At 42.2% G+C, this 15,787-nt stretch overlaps 1 protein-coding gene across 1 annotated transcript in view; it reads right to left on the bottom strand.

Moving 5' to 3' along the window:
• Positions 1–5,796: 5,796 nt before the first annotated feature.
• Positions 5,797–15,787, bottom strand: part of znf407 (zinc finger protein 407) — a 147,515-nt gene continuing 137,524 nt past the window's right edge. The window contains exon 10 of the mRNA XM_056380770.1: positions 5,797–7,387. Within this exon, the coding sequence (XP_056236745.1) occupies positions 6,507–7,387 (881 nt within the window). The 3' untranslated portion in view covers positions 5,797–6,506. The remainder of the gene's footprint in view (positions 7,388–15,787) is intronic.

Genomic DNA, 15,787 nt, shown 5'->3' with positions numbered 1-15,787 from the left:
TGGATGTAGCTTTTGAAGCTCAGAGTGAGCTGCTCCACCGTCGCCATTTTGCCAGTACAGCTAATACAAAAATGGGAAAGAGGAGGGGCCTGTGTGGACTTCGGTGCATGTCGTCACTCAAAGTGGCCATGCCCTCGATTATGCAGAACTTTAAGCCTTAATAAAATTTAGACAAGTGAGTTATATAAAAATTCACCCCCCTTACAGCTGGCATGAAGGAGGAAATTAACCGTAGAGACCAAAACCATTCTTTGTACCAGGTTTTACCTCTGCTGTAAAGTTTGCCATTTTAACATGGGAGTCTATGGGGACTGACCCGCTTTTGGAGTCAGTCTCAAGCGGCCATTCAAATAATTTTTTGGTACCTCCGTGTTAGCTTCATTTTTTTAGCCTCGGAGGTTGCCACTTGGTTGACATTTGTGATTTGTGGATGATTTGTGTTAACATTGGCGATCCCTAAATTGTGAACTTATGCCAAAGTCCAAAACTTTAATTACTGCCAAATACCTGCTAAACTTTTCTTTCCCATCTACATCTGCTCTACTTCTGCTAATATACAAATGTTACGATGCTAACATGCTAAGATGGTTAACGTTACAACTGCAAACCATTACATTACAGTTTTATTTAACTTATCTTTGCTTAATTTTGCTGCATTCTTTCCAGGTAATGTCCTTGTCGGCGTCAGTTGTTATTGGCGTTGGTCGTTATTGGCTTTGTTTCTCTTTGCTGTATCCTGTAAGTGTTTACTTCTGCAGTGACCCAATTTTTGTCAAGTGGAACATTAAAGTTTCACCTTATCATGAAATATTCTCAAAATCAAGAAAACCTATCATACCTTTTTTTTTTTCCCTCTCTTCATCTGTCATACTGTTTGTTTTGCTAAAATGAATATACCAACAGAATTAACCCCTATATGGCAGTGCTGACATGAAGCAGATGGCTGCAGCAGCTATGTAGAAAGGTGTTATCGCAGGCTGACAGTGAAGATCTGCTATTTAAACAGAGTGGCGTGTTGGCGCAGGGTAGCGTGCCGACTTCTCAGAGTCTATACACGTGAATCAGACTCTGTGAAGGCCACTGGTACAAAATTGAGGATGTCAAATTATTTAATTCAAAAGGGTAGATCTAAGGCTTAACATTTTCTTACCCTCAAGAGGTGTATATAATTTTAAATATTGTAAATCTAAATGGAGGAGAAGCTACACTGGAACTGTTTTGAGAGCATTTCAGCTCAATCCTACTTCAGATTTCTCTTCCATGATGAGCATGGTGTTGAAAAAGTGATGCTCTCGTAAGGGCAGAGGGAATAGGCCTCCCACTGATCCACTCTTGCCTCATCATTTACTTTTCCTTTCTGCAGGAGATACTTGTCTACATGTCTTTCATTACCACTTTTCTATGTTTTGAAGTGCTATTCCTCAGTGTTGTGCGCCTAGTTAAAAAGCACTTACAGTTGTTTCTGGTTCAAGGTTGAAACATTGCTATCTCATCGTAGTGAGCTAATCAGATCCCCTTTCAATCACTGCTTCTCCTTAATGAAGTGCTGCAGACTGTCAGTGGGACTGCCTGCCTGGTGTTTTTATTTTATTCTTTTTTGGGATAGGGGTAAGCCGCTCTATGGAGGAATGGAGAATGCTTGCCATTTGGGAGGGGGGTGTGTATATGCGGGATAGAGTGGGCTGTCAATTTCTGTCAGGCACTGAGGTGTGTGTGGCAGTGAGTCTATGGCAGGGAGACTGGGGGGTGGGCGCTAGGCAGGGATTAACATGATCAAAGACACAAATGCAGAGCCACATAGGAAAAGTAAGAGAACGGGAGAGGAGCCATGCAGGGCTCCTTACATACCCCCTTTCCCTCCCCCTCCCTTTCCCCCTTTTTTTCCCATAATAACTCCCATGGAAGAGATGAACCGTAACTGAACCGTGGCTTCCCCTGCACTCCACCTCTGCCTCAAACAGCTATCGATTTACAGCAACTAAAATGACAAAAACAAACATTGGATTCTGACAGTACATGCAACTGTACATGGCCTATCGATGTAAGCATGGATGTATGTACACACCAGGATTCGAGGTTCTAGCGAGCAGGCCGCATGCAGGGGGAGACAGACAGGAAATAAACAAACAAGTCGGGTTTAATAGAATTGTACCTGGAGCCCCGAGGACACGCACACACACACAAGCAGAGCGTATCAGGCAGCATGCTAATACTGCCAAAGGGAAGCCAAAACTAATAGCGGAGACATTAAGAAAATGATCCCCAGGCTGATATGTTTTCTATAGATGGCGACTAAACAGAATTGCCATATTTATCATACTCAGGGAAACAGAGAGAGAGAGAGAGAAAGAGACCCCCATCTACGCTCCTGTCCCTCTCCGTTGTCCCCAGGAGAGTGATGAGAGTTGCCCCCGGGAGAGGGTGCAAGTTAGTGTTTCTATGTATGAGAGTGTGCGCGTGAGTGTGTTTTCCTCGAACACGCCGAGTGCCTACGCTTCACTCCTACCCAGCCCAAACATTCACATCTGTACAGTAGCATTTCCAAAATACATTTTACAACTAATTATCCTGCCTTCAAAGTGAAAGTGCAAAGGCATTAACCTTTTACGACCAACTGTTCAACCTGCAGGATGCTAATAGACTTACTATGTGCAACTTTCACAGAAGTTAACATGAACATGCCGTTTGTCTTTGGAGGTTTGTCTTAAAAATAAACAAGGTACATTTCATGGCAGATTACAGAATTGGATTCTTGAAAATATAGGGTCTCCCAAATGTACTTCAACCAGGGGAAACAAGCTAACACAACATGTGACATTTTATCACATTTTAACTTGATATTGAGAACTTGTAAGCAAAATTATGCCACTTTACGTATCCTGCAGATGCAAAGCAACATTAGCAACATTTGTCTGTCTGCTGTTCGGTGCTGGGCAGGTAGCGTAGCATATACAGCAGGATTTTGGAGCAAAAACAAACAAACAAACAAACAAACAGACAACCAAAAAAAAGAGCAGTGAGAGTGAACCAGAACAGCAAAGTTGTGGGCTGGAAAAACCAAAATAATAAGCTTAAAGACACTAAAAACCGAAAGCTGAGGGAAACTGCAGAGCTGGGTGATACGTCTTTCTGCTTTGAGCTGTTGTGACGATAAAAATATTGATTATAGCTGCTACAAATCATTACGCAGAATAACATCAAGTAAAGTTATGCATTAAAGTGTGAGCAGTATGTTCATATCAAGGTGGAACTCATTTTAATTGTTTCAAATAGTTCTGGGTTGTTTATTCTATAGCATTGAATTGTATTTTAGTTTGGGTGTGAAATCTTTTTCTCCAAGGTAAGTAGTAACAAAAGCAGTACATTAAAGTACCTCAAGATTGTACTTACCTGAGTAGTAGTTGCCTTCCTCCACTGCTCCCAGCTGTACAGGGAAGAGCATGACAATACCAACAAACTGTCAAATGACTGCTTGAAGTAACACATTCTTTCAATACTTACATTTTAAACGGTTTCAGTGCTTTTTGTGCGTTACAGCCACCCTTGCTCCCACTTCTTTAATCTCATCTCTCCATCCGTGTCTTCCACCCCCCCCTGCCCCTTTCTGGCTCTCCAATTAAGCTTCAGCGGCAGGTTTCCATCAGCCGTCTGGTCGTCTGCAGCAGGACTCCTCGGAGCAGAGGCCTGTCAGGAAATGAACTCATCACTGGGTGACAGCTGCTAATTTCTCCCTCTTCCATATCACACGAGTGGCCTGCTGCAGTTAATAATGAGCCATCCAGCCCTGATTAGGGAGATACACAAGGAGGGTGGGGATGCACACAGTATAGTACACAATCACTCACACAGACACGTAGAATAATGTACAAGCAGGGGCGCAGACAGACATTCCCATTCAGAACAAAAAACTCTGTGAAGTAAAACCATGCAGATACAGGTCAGGAGCTTCAGTTAATGTTCACATCAAACATCAGAATGGGGGAAAATGTCAGGGACTTTGACCGTGGTGTGATTGTTGGTGGCTGGTTTGAGTGTTTCTGAAACTGAACTTTGTTCGGTGGGATTTTCATGCTTATTGAATGGTGCAAAAACCGAAAAGCATCCAGTGAGCAGCAGTTCTGTGAGGCTCCGTTTACCAGTTATAAATGGTAGTAACACATTAGTAAGATTAATTAGTAGTAAGCATTTACTTGATCTCGCCAAATAGTGAACCTTCATCAATATATGAAAACTGTTATAACTTGTTTATAATCATTTATGATTTACAAAGTGTTAACAACCGAATTAATAACCTAATTAGAAAGCATTTATATATCCTTTATAAAGTAGTACCATTAAAATTAAAAAATTATGTAAAATTGAATATATTTATTTTTTTTTACCTTTTTTGTAATTTCTGTTCTTCTGTAAACCTGCAGTTACCTAAAACAGTGGTTCCCAACTTGGGGACTGGGAACCCCTATGGGGTCACACACAAAAAAAAAAGGATTGCACGACTATGAAAAGAACAGGAAAGCAGAAAATTTATGCCACACATAAATAATACAGGATAATATTTTTCACATGTTCCTCCAATCTTTCCTCCTTTTTTTTCTTACATTTCCAGGCCTCTAAAAAATACTCATATAAAAGTCACTCTTTGGTTTATATACAATAATTATAACTATGGCAAAAAAACCTATTGATCACAAGTTGAGTGTCAGCTTTAAAGGAGGTCTCCAGCCAAAAAACCAAACCTGAAAGATGTATTCTTTTGTTGTTCATCATAAAATGCAAATAAATTCAGATTACATGGAGTGTTTTAAATATTTAACCCATCCCACCACCACCACCACCACCACCACCACACACACACACACGCTGTCTGTATTTTTTGTTATGGATCTTGCATTTATTTGCATTTATTCTACCACTCAGTGGGTGTTTACCAACTTTGGTTCCTGCTCAAAGGCACATATGGATGCTCACACAGAGAACGTGACCTCTGTTAAATGTGCCTATCTTTTGCTGAATGGAAAAAAAAAAAAAAAACAGTATGAAAAGAGTGTGTGTGAGTTTATAAATGCAACATGAGGCTGGGAGCAGGAGACAAAGACAGGCTGAAAGGCAGACAGGTGTTATGTGAAATTACAGGCTCCCTTCTCTCTGTGTGGTTGTGGATTTCACTGCTCTTTCACTTCTCTCTGGCCTCACCTCTCTCAACATCCATCTGTAATCCTCTCATTTTTCCTGCCCACTCCTCCACTACTTTCTCTCTCAGCCCACCTTCTCGCTCTGCGTGCGCTGCGCTGTGTGTGTGTGTGTTAAAGGGATGATCTTTTGATGCCCTCCGTGTGTACGAGTGCTTTCTCTCTCTACTTTCAGCGGTTGGCCATTGTGTTTGCGGCCGTCATACTGCTCTCCCACTCACTCCATCAGAAACCAGGCCCGTGTAGGGGCCTAAATGAATATTGATTCTCCCTCCAGTGCTTAATACTGCTGGGGGAAAAAAAAAAAGGATGAGTCTGTTGTACACAATGAACAGAATGGGACCGATGGGGGGGTGGGGGGTGTGTGTGGGGGGGTGTGACGATTAGGATGATGGTGATTATGATGACGATAATGATAATGGTGATGATAATGACTGTTAGTGATCAGAAAGCATGATGGGAGCCATCAGCTGATGCATGTATGTGGATGTTGCTTGTATGATGGCGCTGTTCTGTATGTGTAATCGCAGTGTTGATGGTGAAATGTATGACTGACATGATGAAGTAGCAGCAAATACCTTTATGAAAAGAAATCTGGACACAGGTGTTAAAAATTAGGCTCAATCTTTATTGACACAAATGAAACAGAATTAATGTTTTTAGAGGTTTTTTGAAAAGATAAGGGGTTGACAAAAGCACATAGACCATCTAGAAGATCTGTTCTGGAACTACTGTATGTTTGTAACTGATAATATACTAATCATTAGAAAGGATGGAGGGAAAACACGTTAGAAAATAGAAAGAAAATTAATAAACCAAACTGTCATAGGACACATGAGCAAAATTCGACCAAACAAAACAAAACAAAAAAACCTAAACCTGTTGTTATTTCTATAGAGCAAAATCCACATTTTCCTTAATAGTGAGCCATTTCATTCTCAGAATATTAGATGCATATTTTAAAAAATATTTAAGGAGGAAATATATTGATTTTCTTGCATGGCATTAATCAAGTTGTTAATATACTCTTGGTGGTTGTGACGATTGCAAGTTAGCTCACTTAGCACCAAAACCTCTTTCCTTCACTGTCCGTCTAAATAAATGATGTTTAACCTGAGTTCGGCATAGCCCAAGAGAAGACAGTAAAAAGAGATGCAAAAAAAAAAGAGGATCAAACAGGGTGAAATTAACAGGGAAGAAAGGGAGAGGAAGACTGTAAAAGACTGAATTCCTGGCAAACATTTGGCCTAATGCGGCTTTAACAGAATTAAACATGGAAAACTAAAATTAAATGACAAATCTCTACCTCTATCTCTTCTACCCTTCCAGGACTATATTATGAGGGGCTCCATCCAAATAAACCACCATTTCTTCTCCAGCCTGCTGCTCCGCCTGCTGCACCTCTGCGTCACCTGCCCCAGCCTCTCCATACACGCCTTCCTCCACCTGTAAGGTGCAGTTGTCCAGCTCCGTCACAATGTAGTGAGTGCCTTCGTCATTGACGATGACCTGGGTCAGACCTTCCTTCATCATCTGTGACGCCGCGAGCTGCAGCACCTCCTGCATCTCCTCCTGGCCGGTCTCCTGGATGACCTGCACCTCCTCCTGCTCCTGTTTCACCTCCGACTGCAGTTCACTCTGCACAGCCTCGGCTATCTCAGGGGTCAGGACTTCATGAATGACGGCTGCCTCTCCTTGCATTTCCTCCTGATGGCCCATTTCGCTGACGGCGCTGAGCAGAGCATCCAGAGCCGTGGACGACTCGGAAACAATGCGGCTTTTTCCTGCGGCTGTGACCGTCACCCCTCCTCTGGCCACGGCCTGCAGATCTTCCCTGGCCTCCCCTGACTCTAGCACCACGAACTGGGTGCTGCCTCCGGCCAGGTGAGCCCCCGCAGATGCTACTTCCCTGCCTGAGGCTATGACTTGTCCGTCCTCGGTGATGTGCAGCACTTCGGCCACCTGGCCAGCCATGGCCAATGTCTGCAGGGTGGCAGCAGCCGACTCCTCCAGGGCCTGGTCGATGGCTACCTCCCCGCCGCCGTACCCCTGGATGATGATGACCTGCTGGACTTGCTCATCGTGCCCGGACGCATCTGATGAGCCCTTCCTGTGCACAGGAGATCCCATGGCCTCTGCCTCCACAAATGTGGCCCCCTGGCCCTTCAGACGACACTCGAAAGACTTGGACACAATACCTAGGGAACAGAGGGACACGTTTCACATTACATGTCACATTTTTTATATTTTGCAGATACTCTTATTGCATTCTTAGACTGCTAAAAACAGAGCTAAAATAATAGATAAAAGGGAGTTTGAATACAGAATATAAAAGGAAAATAATTTAGTAGGAAGACCAGGATCTAGGGCTGTAACAGACCATAGCTGATCTGTAAAGACAACCCCCATGGTTTTGCACGCATTTGGACCGCAGATTAATTGCAAAGTTTAACCATGATAGCGTGAAATGCAATTTTACTGCAGCTGTTAAGACCATTCCTTTCTTTAAATATTCTTTGAGTTTTAACTGTTTTTCTCAGTTTTTTTCTTTTTTCGTTGTTTGCTGATCCCAAAAATAATTTGCTAATTCGATCCGCGATGCAAAAATCTGTGATACAGTACAAACTGTGAGTTTTGTGATCTGTTGCATCTCTACCGTGATCACATCCAGAGTACTAAAATAGACATGGCAACTACTGCACATAGTTAACACACACATGGCTGTCCATTTCTCTTAATGTTCTCAGTAACCACAACTGTTGAACCTGCTATGTTTAGGCATCAATCACTGTGAGAAAAAAAAAAGAAGCTTATTGAGAGCTAAGTTGAAATAAAAGGTGATGCAACACTGCACATATTTGTGTCACTTAATGCATGAAAGGAGACAGAATATGGAGATATTAGGCTGGCAGAAGAGTGTGGCGAGATACGGCTGGTGCTAATTGAGCCACACTGTGCCCTCTCAGATCACAGGTTGCCATGGCGTTTCCAAGGTGATAGGAACAGTGTTAGAAATGCCATTGTTTAAACAGCGCCTGGCTCAGACACTCGTAAGATAATCTATGCAGAAAAATGCGAATTTGAGACAGGGAAGAGGGGACTCTGTTCACGCCTGTGCTGCTAGGCACAGATGAACTTATTGTACAAAAACTGAAAAGACACATCTATTATTGTCACTAGAAGAGCATATTGATCTTAATTTGCATTGTTTTAGTTTCATCTGAAGGTTTGCACTTGAAAGCTTGCAGATTATAAAATCCCTTTGCCTCATTAAACCCTTTAAAATTCCAACAACTCTTTCACAAACCTCAACTTTTCAGGAAATAAAACAACTTTTGTGTTTTTTTTGCTCGGCTCCTGAAAAGTTGACATTTTGGAAGTACAAGGTTTGCCCCCAAAGGTAGCGACAAGATCACACAGATCTCACAGTACATACAGGAACAAACTCATCAATCATTGATATTCCTATCTCCCTCTGACATTTAATGTCCTGCATTCACAAAGTTGACAATGTGATCAGAAAGTCAGAGTTGTGCTGCAAACAGTGTCTGACCCAGCCGTGCCCTGTCCTCAAACCGACAGAGAGATGTGCTACCTTTAATTCTCACTCTCACCGGACAGGTAGGCAGTGAGCATTAGTCCTCTGGTGACAGCGAGCCTCTTAATCCTGCACAGATACAATCTCAAATGGACTATTGGTACATTTTACAAGTCTGTACATGAAGCTCTGGAGGAGACAGTGAACACTTTATGTGCTAGGAATGAGTCCAACAACAGAGCCAACCGTTAAGACCTGGACTGATAGAAATTGCAGATGTTAGTGTCACGAAAACACACCTGTTATTCTAATGGCTACAAGCAAAGTTAAAAGCGTTAAGTGTCAGACAGTTAAACGCAGCTTCAGCTCAGAACAAGAATTTCAGAGATTTAATATAAGTTAATAACAATCTGCTCACACTTCTCGGTCTCCAATATATAAATATGTCCTGTGGTGATGTTCTCACTTTAGCATTACAGTATGATACATTACTAAAAACTGGCTATTTTAATTTAATCTACACACACATACACCCACACCTGTCTACACCTGCCAGATTTATTTTACACAGACACAAAGAGAAGATAAGAAAAGTTAGCCAGCGCTTTCTGCTGTTCAGCCCAAATAGACTTGATAAATGATAAAGAATTTACAAACCTCCATGTCACAGAACAAAGACTGATACTGGGAGGGTCGAGAGTTTTCTCTTCATACCTGGTTAGAGACGTTACTACAAACTCTTGAATCCTTTTTCCTTTGGTGTAAACGAGAACATGGTTTCTGGGTAATACAAATAGTCAATACATTGCGACCAATTTTGCTCCACTATTTTGCATATGAAGTGCACAACTCCCTGATTCTGACCAATGGAGAGAGACTTTAGTTCTACCTGCCGTTTGTCTATCTGTCTCTTTCCCCATGATGAGTCTCTATTCATCTCTATGCTTCTCCTGCATCTCTCTCTCTCTCCTGTGTGATAACAATGTGCATTTGTATAAAGGCAAACGAACACAAAAATCACAGTGACGCCGCAGTACACAGGCAACAAGTTGGTGTGGTAAATATCAGTTCAGACTCCTCTATCTGTATCTCAAGTGACAAGCACAGTAGTTAGTGTGCAGAGGGAGTCAGCACTGCTGAAGACAGCCAGAGGAAGTTGGCATTTTTAGCAGCAGAGGTTACCCATTTACACAGAGCTACAGGGCCCAGGCTAACTGCCTACGCCAAAATGCTGTGAGCTGAGAGGTCTTCTGCAGAGGACAATAACTCATTGGCTGTGCAGTTTCTGCTGCATTACAATAAAAACAGTTATGTGTGTGTGTGTGTTTGTGTGTGTGTGTGTGTTTTTAAGAGAGACATGGCATATTAGTGTGTGAACTCCTGACCGTGTGTGTATGTTCGACTTGGTAAAGCTCGGTTTTGCTTGTTTGTGCCAAATTTAATGCATTGTTGTATTTATGTGAGTCTCTGAATTCACATGTTGTATGTGTGTGTCAGTATGTGGGTGGAATATTAAAGTCAGGCTTAGCTGGTGTGTGTCTGTATATTACGTGCTACTATATGTATTTGTATGTATATGCAGGTCTTTGCTTGTGCTTGCTTACGTGTGTGTGTGTGTGTGTATGTGTGTGTGTGTGTGCAGTGCTGTGGGGGTGGTAAGGCTATGCGTTGCTAGTGTATGTCACATTAGCCATGGGGTGCTGTCGGCGGGGCCCAGCGGCGGCCTGCTGAGGTTTATGGAGTGTCACTCAGTCGCCGCAGCCGTGAATCAAGTTAATGTTGCAGATCCCATCTCTTCAGTTGTCCTGCGCTCCCGGTGGAAGAACAACATTTGAACAGCGTGATTTGGCCCCGGCGAGAGGCTGATGCCTGTTTAATATGTGTTTTGAGTGTTCTGTCTGACTGATTCTTTTAACAGGAAGTAGGAGAGAGGATGGGAGAGAGAGAGCGAGAGAGAGGGAGAGGCTGCTTTATTGGCTGTGATCTGAAACAAGATGGAGGCTGCCTGAGAGGAATAAAACAACAGGAGGAAGAAAAGGATGCAGAGACGAGAGATGATGTCATTTTGATTTCCATATGACAGAAACATCTTAAGGAAAGTCTGACTGTAAAACTGGATCAGTGACTAATATAAACTTGCACAGAGCTCTTAGTCTGTGTGGAGGGAATTTTACTTTTTATATGGACTCACTGAATACTAATCTTCTCTACAACAGATTTGAACATCCTGCAGGGGTTCATGTCCAGATGACTCTCTGGTTTATGTGAGAATTAGTAGGGAAAGCAGATAAATGGAAGACATCAGAGACAAAGAGTCAGACGGAAAAAAGAAAAGAGAAAGAGATGGGTGGAAGGACCAGAGAGATATGTGTTTATAAACAGGTCAATGGCGAATGACAGCGAATAACAAGCATCTTGTGTTCTACATCACATCAGCCCCAGCATGGCCTTACTTTGCATGTCTGTGCAGTGATTTGCTGCCACAACAGATTTTTAGGATCCAAACGTGGTTTTCTGAAAATCGTGGAAGTCGTACAAATAACAAATAGTAATTGGTCCAAAACCATGTGGCCCAAAAATCTACCTGATTATTACTGAAACGCAAAGAAGCAATGGTAGAGTTGAAACTGTTGTAACCCCCATGTGCTTGTTCTGTTTACACTCTGCTTTATTTAAAGTGTGTTAAAGTAAGAATCTGTAGAAAGCACAACTGTCTTCACTATAAGGGGAGGTAGCAGTGATGGCAGTGAATCTATTCTCCAAATGGGATAACTCCTAATGAATGAAATGCCACTGAAATTAGACTAAACCTCATTTTGCTGGGGACTCCTCTGGAACCTCTTTGTGAATCCTTAGGTGGTCCCTGGACCGCAGTTTGATAGCCGTGTGTGTGGTGCGACTCTGCGCCTCACAGCAGTCGGTGTGTTAGTGTTCAGGTCAGCGAGGAAGCCTCCCTGCTCAGTGTACTGTACAGATGCAATTATTGATCAGCGGATCAATGGGCTGGCCAGTGGCGGGGGCCCGGGGCCTCTAAGTGGCATTACTTCAGCTCGGAGAGGCCGCCAGGGGAGCGGTCAGACAGCACTTACCAGCAGTTAGAGAAATTAACCTTAACACTGAGACACCAGCACACACACAATCAATTACATTCGCTGTAACACAGGTCAGCTCGCTATGAATGTAAGCTCACTTGCACACGCACATGTAATCAAGCCGGCACACACACCTAGACGTAAGTCCCGTTATACTAGCGAGGACATTGTGTTGGTTGTATTCAATCTTTAATCTCTGAACCTAAATTTAACCCTCATGTTCATCTAAATGTACAGCACAATAAACCCTAATTGGAATAGAAGTTAGAACACACACACACACACACACACACACACACACACACACACACACACACACACACACACACACACTCTCTCTCTCTCTCTCTCTCTCTCTGAAAGGCAAAGAAATCAACTTGAGCAGACACTACAGCAGGCAAAGTCAATTATACTGTATCAAACCATAACACAAGAAAGGAGAAAAAACATGCTCACCAAATCAATTACAAGGTCAATGGCAGGACCATGAAAAAACCAGAGCCCCTGATCAATTCTAAACTACAGCACAAAACCCTTTACAATCCTTTTACCAGCCGATTACCTTCAATTATAGATATGAAGCTGCTGCCTTAAAAAGAGCATGATGGAGACCCCTAAACCTGACACACATATGGCTGTAATTTGTGGGGGGATTTTTACAGACGAGATATGTGTGTGTGTGTGAGTGTGTGTGTGTGTGTCAGTGTTGCAGGGTTTTGAAGGTGACACTGCTAAGTAGATAAAGTGTCACTTCTGGGTGTATCCAGGTCACTGGGGAAGGCCCGCATATGAGAGTGTGGTGTTTGTGTGTGTCTATGTGCATTTTTAGGTACTTATATGAGTGTGTATTTTAATGTACATAAACCTATGTGAGTATGTATTTTATTATTTCACATTGATTTCTTTGTATTGTTTCATCGATTTTATGCGTCTTTTACTTGTAAAATAATTTTTTGTTTTTTTAATAAAGATGCTATAAACAAAGTTTTATTGTTATACTTAGTAAATGTGCAGAATGTTTCTGTCTTTGCACTCATGCATTTTACTTTTGATACTGTGTGTAAGTGACTTTCCTCACACAGGATGTGTATTGTAACATTTAGCAGGTCTATGTACAGAGGTTTATGTTCATTTCTTTACAATTTACATAAAGACCATGAACTATACTCTATGTGAGGTGCATACATGTACATGTGTCTGTTCACAGTATTTGGGTTTATAAAGTTACAAGTGCTGAATTTTGAATTTGAATTGAATACATTACTGACAAAAAAAGAGAGAAATCAGCCATATGTGTATGTGTTTATTCATTTTTATGTGTGTGTGTGTGTGTGTTTGAGGATCTTCTTGGTCGAGCTGTGTACATGATGACCTTACCTGCCTCCCTCTCCTCCCCTGTGAGGCCTCAGGCAAAGCTGCATGTGTTTCCTATTCCTGTATGTGTGTGTCTGCCTCCGTGCGAGTGTGTGCGCACAAACTAGCAGGTCAGCCGAGGTCTGGCTGGTGATGGCTCTACTTTGTCTGGTAGGGACAGCCGCTACTGTCACCTTTACAAACGCCATGAATCAACGCCAGGGAGGACAGGCTGGCCGACCAAAAAACAACCAATTATACAGCAGCCAGATTGACACCGGGTGGACAGGGCAGAGAGAGAGATGGAGACACACTGAACACACCCCAAGGACGAATAAACAGAAGAGAATGAGGGCATAGACTGACAGAGGGCCTTCTGGGCTGTTACACCGATACGGTGGCTCTGAAGGCCAATATTAATCCATCAGTCACTTTAGCTAAAAGTTAAAGTGAATATCTTTAACATAATGATGCTATTACATAAATGAATGTCTGTGTTCTTATTCTCTTTTGCGAGTTTATGCAACACAATGGTTAGTCTATAACACAACCAGAAAGCCTCTTAAAGAGTCTTTTTTGCATAAATCCTCTGACACACAGGAAGTTATGCATGTTATGTTTTTGGCAGTGAAGTGTTTTTTTTTTTTTTCTACAGTCTATAGTCTCTTTACGTTCTTTATTTAGAGCCTCCCACGACTGGGAGAAGAGTTTGCGTCTGGCAGGAAAACTGGAAGTCTTAGAAACAGTCCAGAATGTGTTTTCCTGCATGTCCTGTCTTTGTATGCTGTGTGTGGTGGAAGCTAAGAGGATGGATGATTGCAGCATCATTTATGAACACAAAAAACTGAGATCTGAAAAGAGTAGAAGCCAAAATGTGAACCTTTTGAGGCCTTTTTTGATAGACCAGGTTGCAATGAAAACACAAGTGCACAACAATAAGAGCTTAAAGGAAAAATCCAACCTAAATTGGATTGGAAACTGGAAAATGTTGTTGTTTGGTGCTGTATTATACTTGTTCCCATAAATAACTGAACTAACAGTTGTTTTAGTTATGTTGTCAGTAATAAATGTCAGTACAGCTGCAGGTACTCAAAGTGCAGAGTGCTGCCATTTTTCTCCTGTATTCAACCACTTTACAGGAAAAAATTAATTCAATTAACATGGCTACAGTGTTTTTTTTTTCACTGGCAATGAAAATAATATATATAATCTCAATAAACAAAGATACAATACAGATAAGGGGCTCAAAAGGTGAGAAGTACACACACACACACGCACGCACGCACGCACGCACGCACGCACATGCACTGGTCAGAGGGAGCACAGGTCAGTGTCCTGCTCTCAGCTCTTTTTCTGCTGACAGGGGATGACCAAGTGCGAGTATAATCTGGTCCACACTAACTCTTTCTACCTCGTGTCCCCCAGGTCTGTGCCCCCAGAGAGAGACAGACGGGGGGGGGAGATGAAGAGGGAAAAAAAACAAAATCATTGGGGAAACCATCTCAACGACACCTTCCTGTTTCATTCTTTCATCCTTAGCATCTTTTTCTCTCTTCTGGCCACCAGCGTAGCTATATTATGGTAAAAACTATTTCAGTTTCAGTTGGACTGTATGAAATGATCAAACAATAAAAATGCAGCATCTTTTGATGTTGCCCAGATTTGAAAATATTGGATGTATTCACACTGCTTCAAAAGAAAATGGTGGGGATTGGCTTTTTTTTTTTTTTTTTTTTAAAGACGCCTGCATGTTATTTTAACTTCATGACACAGCGGACTTACAACTGGTTTCCAAATTTTTCACAAGAGAAAAAAAGGACAGACAGAGAACATGGATTTAGACCTTTAATGAAAAGTAATAATGTAAGGGAGTAGTAAGTTAAGTAACACTGTAGTCTGTTACTGGCAGAAATGAACAGGCAACTCAGTGTATTGCAGCAAGTAGTCACAACTATATTTAGACCTTAGACTTGTGCCAGGGTTGACAAAGTCCATCGCCATGCTGGAGCAGGCTACTCTGTGAGAGGACCAGATGGAGGGGACTCTGGAATTAAGAAGGATGAGTTGAGAAGGCCTGGTTAGCCAGTACACCGAGTACAAGATGTAGGGGCTTTGTAAGGAAGTCCCTCTGCAAGATCAATGCGTCATCTACCACAACACACAGGTTGCTTAGAATTTATCTGGTTGGCTGTGGATAAAAAGAGCAAACGTGTGGGAGGCTGCTACAGCTGCACAAAGTGAGGCCTGATCAACCTCAGCAGGGCTGCCAGTGAGAGGGCGTCTGATGCTGAAAGGCCTGAAACACCTGATGCCTGCAGGTTACATCACTGATTTTGTGCCCTAGAAAGGCGTCAGGAGATCCATCATTTCAACTTAAAAAAAAAAAAACTGACTAACCAGATATGACTAACGTTCTACTTTTTGTTTGAGTGCCGCTTATTTCCCTGATGCTGTAGTAAATCACAGCAGCTATTTGCACTCCTCAGATGAAGGTCAGAAATGATCCCAGTGTGATGGCCGGATCCAAGTAGAAAAAGAAAAAAGAGGCTGAATAGAGAGAGAGAGGAGGCATGTGAGAGCCTCATCCAAGAATCCAAGAGGGGAGGTTGACATAT

Source organism: Seriola aureovittata, chromosome 7, assembly GCF_021018895.1.
Source record: "Seriola aureovittata isolate HTS-2021-v1 ecotype China chromosome 7, ASM2101889v1, whole genome shotgun sequence".
Lineage (NCBI taxonomy): Eukaryota > Metazoa > Chordata > Actinopteri > Carangiformes > Carangidae > Seriola > Seriola aureovittata.
This window is presented reverse-complemented; position numbering and strand designations above follow the sequence as displayed.